This window comes from Dreissena polymorpha, chromosome 5 (genome assembly GCF_020536995.1).
Source record: "Dreissena polymorpha isolate Duluth1 chromosome 5, UMN_Dpol_1.0, whole genome shotgun sequence".
NCBI lineage: Eukaryota > Metazoa > Mollusca > Bivalvia > Myida > Dreissenidae > Dreissena > Dreissena polymorpha.
In genome coordinates, this window is record NC_068359.1 from 114,518,183 (window position 1) to 114,527,998 (window position 9,816).

General features: G+C 33.7%; 1 protein-coding gene across 2 annotated transcripts in view; it reads left to right on the forward strand.

Annotated features, from left to right (window-relative positions):
* The window catches only part of LOC127832673 (cortactin-binding protein 2-like), a 105,063-nt gene extending 102,462 nt beyond the window's left edge, over positions 1 to 2,601 (forward strand). For both annotated transcript variants that reach the window (XM_052358281.1, XM_052358282.1), the window contains one exon: positions 292 to 2,601. In XM_052358281.1, the coding sequence (XP_052214241.1) occupies positions 292 to 946 (655 nt within the window). In that variant the 3' untranslated portion in view covers positions 947 to 2,601. The remainder of the gene's footprint in view (positions 1 to 291) is intronic.
* Positions 2,602 to 9,816: the final 7,215 nt, after the last annotated feature.

The window sequence follows — 9,816 nt, forward strand, 5'->3', positions numbered from 1 at the left end:
ATCAAATTAGAATAAAGTTAGGACAATGTTACAAGAAGCTGTATACATTGTTGTATTGTTACATTTTTTACAGAATGATAAGAATAAAGTAAAGATGACTAACAAAAAGATTATCAGTATGTACACTATATTTTTGGAAGAACTTTTTATCTTCATTTTCATAGCAACTCTATAAATGAATCTTTTAAATACATGTTATTAGAAATCAAATTCTTGAAAGCTATTTAATATAACTTTTATTATCAGTGAATTTTGTCCATATTTTTCAAATGAAAATTATTCTCGTTCAAGAAATTCAAGTGGTACACCTTCAAACATCAGCAGTAATAACCCCAGTGCAAGCAGCCAGAACTATCACAACAACAGTATGCCAAAGCGAAGAAGCTATTCAGACCAGCCAACCAATCAGAATGGGGACATTGAAATTCCCGTCATCCACGACCCCCTAGGTGCAGCTACCGGCGATATACAAGCCAAAATACCCAAACTGGAGATTCGCTCACCGCTTTTAGGTTTGCCGATATCCCTGCCCAACACTTTCAGCTCTGGTGATAGATTCAGCCTATCAAGGTCCTCGTTAAATTCCAAGACGGGCGGTAGCTCGTTAAGTGCCAATGCCAGTAACAGTTTGATGAATGCTTCATTCAGTCAACGAAGATCTACTTTTTCATCTACTCAGAGCAGGATTCCACAGTTGTCCTCAGCGGCCTCGGCATACAAAAGGTCAAGGTCCTCTGAGAATTTATCTCTGACAGATCAGCTGTCCAATAGACAGGACCAGAAGGAGGCAACTAGTCCGTTTACTTTCTCGCTCACAACACCGAATACATCGCTGTTTTCATTCAAGATGTTTGATAAGGGCAACGAAAGAAAGCCGTCCAAGAGCCGCAGTCAGAGTTCAAGCCCCACTTCCTTGCTTTATCCAAGGTCACTGAATAGGAGATGATGTTTTATCGATGTGTAAAATGAGATGATACAAATTAAAATGATATGTTAACAACATGTTTAATGAATACCAGTATTTATTTTGAAATTTTGAATTCTTTCAGAGGGAAATGCATGAGTATGATTTCTCTTCGGTTAATTTAAGCAAAAAAAAATGTTTGTTTGGACTTATATTTATGTTCAATTGACAAAACAGGTTCACTTACAATGAAAAATAAACATAAGAAATACATGTAAATCTATGCAATGTTCCTTTTAAATGCTACTTTTTAGAAATTGTACACATTGTATAATATAAATGAAATAATGAATCAGATTCTTAAAATATCAGGTACGTTACAAATTCAAGTTATTTATTAACTTTGGATTGTAACATTCCAACATTATCTTTCAGGTCATTTATTTGTCTGCTTGTATCTTGCTGATCTTTGTTTTGTTATGCTCCCGGTAGGGTGGCATATAGCAGTTGAACTGTCCCTCAGTCAGTCTGTCAGTCCATCCGAAAACTTTAACATTGCCCATAAATTTTGCAATATTGAAGATAGCAACTTGATATTTGGCATGCATGTGTATCTCATGGAGCTGCACATTAGTGTTGAAAGGTCAAGGTCAAAGGTCAAATATACGGCTTCAAAGGTCATCCTTCAAGGTCAAAGGTCAAATATACGGCTTCAAAGCGGCGCAGTAGGGGGCATTGTGTTTCTCTTGTTAAATATGAAATTTTATTACATTCAGCAGTTTTGTGTATCAGTAATTCATAAATTACGCATTGTTTTAAGCATTTACACCATATTTTTCCCATCACAGCATTTTGTTTTCTAAGTAAATTTTGTTTCAATTCAAATTTTCAGCATAAATCAGTATACAATGTAGCATGCAGATTCATCAGCATTGTTTCAAAGCAATTAAATACATCAACATTTTTTTAATGCGGTTTGATATGATTTTATTTAAATATTTTAGTTAATACAGTTTTGTTTAAAGCTTGCTATTTCAGTGTTAATGGAGTTTTGTTTTAAGCTTGCTTTTTCATAGTTAATGCAGTTTTGTTTAAAGCTTACTATTTCAGCATAAAACTGAGAACAACTTATATTATGGTCATATATAGTGTACAGACTGGAGAAATATTCCCAAAACTATTACAGAGTCCGATGACTTTGCTTATTTCGCTAGCAATTGTGAAGACATGCACTGAAGTCTTTAGTGTGTACTACTAAAAATATATACATAGGAATATAACATTCTTGCCACATTAACCTTGAAATGTATAGTTTCTTCAAAGAATAGCTACTCTTTATTACCAGTATTGCAGCAATTGTAAGAGTTACTGCCCTTGTGCCAACAACTATTCAATGCTATGTTCATTTGAAGACCATGTGTGATGAATGGTAGGAATTTTTGGTTCATATTAACTATAATGTAGTTTAATTACATATTTTGTATGTTTTGTGTGCCATATTGGTCATAAGAGATTATATTTAAAATTGGTTACCATAGGTAAATCTTTAAGGTTAAAGTTTTTTATCTTAAACAATTGGATATTTATGAAGAATGTCAGTCATACTATGTGTAATGATTTGTTTGCCTTTGTTGAAACAAATGCCTCATTGTACATGCAATAGTCATGCCATAGAATAAACTTTAAATAAAGTTGCAGTATGCTGTTGCAGGTAGTAAAGTTTTTGGTTTCTTAATAATGCTTAATTCTTCTTGAAGAGGTCAAAAAAAATTGTTTTAATAACTATTTCGGCACTATAAGTGTATGTTACTGTTTACTATGCCGTACCATTTGGGTCAAATGTACAAATACGCCAACAGCTAAAAATAGATATCACCTCGGTGACTATTTGTCACTGCGGTAACAATTTTGTCACCGCGGTGATATCTATTTTGTCACTGCGGTAACAATTTTGTCACAGCGGTGACAAATTTTGACTGTTGGTATATTTTTATGCCTGCTGTTACATTTACTTGTTTGGGTCAGTTTTCAATCAATCATTTTCCCCGTTACAAATCGACTCTCATATATCAAAATCAGATCAACATTTATTTTGTTGTCGAGTGTGGTCTACAAATGTATAATTACTCATACATTGATCTAAAAAATAAAAAAAAATAAAAAAAATTGATAAGTTAATTTGATATAGATTTTCTTGGTAAACCAGCAACTTTTTAAAGAGTTTTATAGAAATCGCAAGCTGTTTGTCACAGTTATTGGTTTGAGTAAATAAATGGTTAATGAATCGTATATTTTATTTGTTAAATTACACTTATTGACATATCTGCTTTATCGCAATGATATCAGGGAATCCATTGTTAAAGACTTGTGCTATTGATCCGTTATCACTTGTTGAACGGTCCACTGCCTTCACGGTATACCCGGTTTTATGACACTTTTCCGGCTGTAAACACACACACAGACGTTGAGGCAACGGCAAATAATAAGGTTTCTGAAATTGTCACCTAGATTATTAATTTTTAATGAAATTATACTTGTATAAACATAAAGTGACAATCCTTAAGATACAACGAATAAAGCTTCAATTGAAATATTTGCCGTATTGCAAGACGTTATTTCATTGGTCACTTCGATTAAACTCCTATCAAACACTTTGGGTCAGACAAAGTATCACAGCAGTTACAAATATATCACCGCAGTGACAAAATTGTCACTGCGGTGACAATTTTGTCACCGCGGTGATATCTATTTTTAGCTGTTGGCGTATATGTACTTTAGACCCAAAGGGTACGTCATAGTTTATGGAATTTGCCTTAGTACCGGTATTTTTATAGAATAAGAACTTTCCAGTTTCAGAATTTATAAACAAAGTAAGGATATCCATGATCTACATATAGGATCTGGCACGAGTTGTCGTATCATAACATATTTTATTAAACGAGTTCAGGAATTTTGATAGTTAGCGAGCCTTTGGCGAGCTTACTAACAAATTTCCTTGACGAGTTTAATAAAATGTGGTATGATATGACAACGAGTGTCAGATCTTTTTCATCACATGCTTTTAAATAAGTAAATTAAATAAATATTTACCCAAACATAATGATACATCCCGAAAGTTGTTTACATTTCGTGACATCATTTGATGTTGCAACATCATTTCAGCAAAATAACAAAATGCGATTGGTCAATAAACGAAAACTAAGCCATTGAAAACACTTAAAAATGTTGTATTACACATGTGTAATATAAAAAAATATGTCATGGTTGTATGACATGGGAAACGGTATAGCATGTGATAAAACCTGATTATTGTTTTGGGTTTATAGACTTTTATTTATGGAGTTCATTGTAATGATAAGTGAGTAGAACAGACTAGGAAAGGTATTTAGTTGTTAAATAAAATGCTTTTCGTGTGTTACCACTGTGCCGGTAATCACAGTTGGTAGAGCCCTGAAAACAAATGCTGGGATGGAAGGTTCAATGCCTGGCAGGGCCACATCACTTGTGTGGGGAATGGTAATTAAATACTTTCTACAGCCATTCTCTCCCTACCTCTGACTCATATAGGGCAGTTGTCATGTTCTGGCCTTGGTATGTTCACCTTTTGACCTAGTACTGGTAGACCAGATATCCAAGAAAAGTGTGTATGAGGTGGTAAACTAACTGCCATGATGGGACTGAAATACTGTTGATAATGGCCAATTGTTACAACTAAATAAACACATATTTTGTTGGGATTTCCAGTATGTTATTTTGTTATACTGCATCACTTTGTTTGTTAAGTTTATTAGCTCTATTTTTATGCCCCTGGTAGGGTGGCATATAGCATTTGAACTGTCTGTCGGTCCGAAAACTAACATTGGCCATAACTTTTGCAATATTGAAGATAGCAACTTGATATTTGGCGTGCATGTGTATCTCAGCTGGAGCTGCACATTTTGAGTGGTGAAAGGTCAAGATCATCCTTCAAGGTCAAAGGTCAAAAAAACAAATCCAAGAAAAGTAATAAACTTTAAAGGGAGATAATTATCTGTACCTGCCAAACAATAAAATAAATCAAAGCAGCGCAGGAGGGGACATTGTGTTTCTGACCAACACATCTTTTGTTTCTATTATATTACAATTATTGATACAGTTATGCAGCTCAACGGGCTGCTTATTGTCTTTAATTGCAACACATTTGAAAAAAACAAACACAATTTCAACATTTTTGCATGAATTTCAATCCAAAATTTCTGCTGCAACATTGTTCACAGGAACCAACTGATTACAGTATAAATTGATATGATTTCAACGGAGCAAATATTAACATACCTAGCATTACCGGTAAATATAAAAAAAATCATATTTGTTCATCATGTTTATGTCCCACATTTTCTTGCCAAGATTAGTGCCAGGAATGAAAAATGCGCTTTTCATTATTTCTTACATTTATATGCTACATTCTCAAGCAGAATTTGTTTCAATTATAAGTAAAAAGGCACTACACACACAAATCCAGAACTATTTATCAATGTCACCTCATGTGGCTTGTTCTTGAACAAACAATAAATGCAAGCTTGTACAAAAATATATCCAGTTGATAAGTACATACAAATCGGGACTGTTATCAAATGTGGATCTAATCATTTTCACCTTTGGCGCCTTGTGCTATGAACGATTATTTAATCAAATAAAGAATGGCAACAAGATTAAGGTAACACAAGAAGGAGTAGATGACACAATTTTGAACCCAGTTTTATGCAGCTAATGAAATCACGTCAAGTGGAGTGTTGTTTTTCATAGAACATTAATGTTTTATAAGCTGTTTAACATTCCATTTGAAAAAAAGAGGGCATTGAACGAATCTTAAGTTTTCTTTCAATTAAGGTCATGTTTGATCTCACATGAAATAGTAAATATTGTATAACTTCTTTATAATATTTGTGTCATTTATCTTTTTGTTAACCATATATCACACATCATTGCAAGAAGGGTGTCGGAATTTTACATTATAGGTTTCTTTGTTTGAATAAAAGATCAATTGCAATGGTTTGGGTTGGTTGGCAATTCATCTTGTTCAAGACTTAGCTTTCACTGTCACATTTTGTTTTTAAATTTAATCAAATGTGATAGTAAGGGAGAGAATTACATATGGGGAAAGAATTACATCTGTGAAATTTATCTACATGAATACATGGCTTTACTAATAGAACGTGTTGTTTAAATATGGCATCAAGTATACTTGTTCGTCAAGCATTATCCTCTCGCATTTGTTACAGGTTTTGGCTTTAAAATAAAACGTATTTAAAAAAAAATCGTTTCCTTGTAAATTGCTATGCATTTTGAGTATTTTGTAGACCATCGTGTCTATGAATTTGTTCAATTATTGGCCCGATCATCAATACAATATTTTTGTAACCCCATAATAATGACAAACTATATATAATTTCGCAACTTGTGATCGTGTAATGTAGCCGTCATATTGTGCCTACTTGACCGTAAAAGACGGTCGAAGTTGATGTCGGTATATCAAAATGGATTTGCGAAGAAGACCGTTGTTTTCAGAAAAGTAACGTCGGACAAAGTACTGCGGTTTACATTTTAGATCGTGTAAGTTCTCGATGTTTGAAAACGAACAATAAAAAGTAACGTAATATCCGTAGCCAACCGTCCAAAGATCAATAAAGACATTTATAGTCTAGATTTTTAGCTTACCCACGGACTCTAGAATATACACTCCGTGGCTCACCTGATTGCTCAGGTGTGCTTTTCTGACTGGTCTTTGTCCGTCGTATGTCCATCCGTCCGTCCGTAAATATTTGCTCGTAAACACTCTAGAGGCCACATTTCTTGTCCCATCTTCATGAAACTTGGTCAAAAGCTTTATCCCAATGAAATTTCGGCCGAGTTCGAAACTGGGTTGTGCCGGGTCAAAAACTAAAGTAGAAAAACCTTGTTAACACTGTAGAATTCACATTTTATGTTCAATCTTCATGTAACTTTGTCAAAATGTTTGTCTTCATGATATCTTGATTGAGTTCAAAAATGGTTCCTGTGTGTTGAAAAACATTGCCGCCAGTGGGCGGGGCAGTTTTCCTTATTTGGCTATAGAGAAACCTTGTAAAAACTCTAGAAGTCACAATTTTTGCCCAATTATCATGAAAGTTGGTCAAAACATTGGTTTTATTGATTATTTGGACGAGTTCGAAAATGGTCCAGATCGGTGAAAAAACATGGCCGCCAGGGGGCGGGGCAGTTTTCTCTATATGTATAAAGTGAAAACATGGGAATACTCTTGGTCACATTTTTGGTCCAATGTTCATGAAATTTGGTCAGAACATGTGTTTTTTGGATATGACAGTTGAGTTCGAAAATGGTTCGGATCGGTGGTTTTCTGTTTTGTATCTATAGGTTTATGACCAGCAATATGTAATAATGTAAAATAAGCCGCGAAAACTGCGCGTATCATCCCGTACTGCTTTTGCTGCAGCTAAGAACTGCACAGAAAGACATTCGCTATCTTTGATCTCATTCATTGAAGTCTTTACCTTTCATTAACTCCAACCACAATCAACGCCGTATATCTTTTTTAAAGGTATTTCTTGTTATTTATAACACAGAGTATACGGTTCAACACAATAGGGTTCCTTGCGAAAAAAAGAAAATTTGATAGACATGAAGTCAAACTCTTGTATGATGTACAGCATTTGCAAACCATCCAGGCCAACAAACTCCTATAATACATTTTTATAAAACTTACACACAGGACATTACATGACAGTTTTAATAAATGCGTGCAGTTGGCATTTTGAACGACCATTATTATATGTTTGACAGATCCAGTCTTCTATCGAGAATGCTCTTAAGCAAATCATTGGGGAGCGATAAGAAAATGGTTATTATGAATATTACACTACACAATTTTCAAATAATATTGATCTTTTACTTAAAGTTGTTATGAAAATGTGTCCCTGAACTTTTTTTGCTGTATAACTAGTTGATTGCGACCGTCGAAATACCCTTCATGATTTACAGAACATGTGCAGTTATTGGCTTTCATTCTCGTCAAAAGTAAACGAATTTCAGCATGAAAACAGTTGGTGTGTTTTTGAACTTGTGTTGGTAAGATATTTGTTTTGAATATCCAACATTAATTTTTATTTTATTTTTGCAGTTTCGAGAATTAATCAATTCTAGTCTTACGCCGTCGACAATAGCCAACATAATGATACATGTATTTTATGTGCACGTAGTTTTATAAAAGCGCCAATGGCCGTGTAGAAGTTAGAGCAGCGGTGTCATCTCGACAGTGTAATGGCGCATGCTAACACATTGACCTTATTTAAAACTTATCCCTCGAATTGAGCTCCTTTAAGCTGAAAAATGCACTTGTGCAACATCAATACTGTCATATCGGTCATTTTTTGTTACATTGAATGATACATACGATACGATAATGAATTTAGGTCATTTGTATTGATTTCTGAAATTTGTTAATCTGCTGTGTTATCATCAAGTTCCGAATGACATCTATTGGTTGAACAGCTTGTATTAAACGAAACCAACGGGTATACATGGGGCGTTTGGCGGTACACGGGCGTTTTGCGGTACACGTGCTATCATCGGTCTACATGACTCAAACATAATAAACGATATCGATTATTATCCTTTGAACTGTTTATTTGAATATTTAAAATTAGTAACTACCTTATATAATAATTATTGACTTAGATGAAATATCATCAAATGAAAATTGTATTACGAACATATAGGTAAATATTGTTTTATATAAATAAATAGTATGTAATCGTGATTCTTGGTTCTTAATGTACACCTAGAAGAAAAATGCACTTCAACTGCTTTAAAGGGGCCTTTTCACAGATTTTGGCATGTATTGATGTTTGTCATTAAATGCTGTATATTGATAAATTTAAACATTGTATCTAAAAAGCTCCAGTAAAAAAAAACCAAGAATACAATTAAAACAAGAAAAAAGTAACCCTCAACTAGGCTCGACCCCTTGAGTAAAAGTCTAGACCACTCGGCCATCCGTGCTGATACAACAATCGATGATGTATTTTATAAATTATGTAAGAAATTCTCGTAGTAACACAAAATATAACGACAGCAACAGAACTCTCCAAATTTTTCAATCGTTTCGCGTTGCAACGCTTTATAATTTTCATGTTTTTAAATCGTCAAAAGATGCATATAATGGATTTTTTAGAGCATGGTAAATGTTCAGTATTACTGTTTCCTCACAATTATTCTAACTAAAACGAAAATTTGCGAATCTGAAACAACTTTGTTTATTTTTTTCAATTTACCAAAACGTGAAAATGCCCATTTAATATAAAATGCGCTTCGACTCTGCACGATTTTATAATCGTTAACAGAACTCACAGCAAATATAGAACGTTGATTTAATTGTTGCATATGTAGTCATATTGTATGGTATGTTTACGCATTACAAATAATATGTGTCATGCGTTTACAAAATAGGTGGTAAAACAGCACAATTAAGCTTACATCAAATATTATTTCTTACACACCAAAGTGCAGATTTAATATAAATTTTAAATGTCTTTTGTCATATCCGTGTGCAAATGCTTATTTTGAATGACATTTCTCGTTTTGATCAAGGAATTGAAAAATATACATACACTACAGGAAATATATACAGATGTTGTTAAATGGTCTTTGATTTACACGTTTGAAGTATAGCAACACAGCTGCTATTTGTAATATTCCTGAGAAACGCGCAGATAATTTCTTTATTATCACGAACAGCCTTATCATAAAATCTGAAGTCATATATCATGCCATGGAATAAAGCTTTAAGCTGCGATGTAACTAAAATTACACACTGTGGATTTATCACGAAAGTTCCCATGCAAGCTGTCTGTATTTAATTGCCATAATTCTGGATA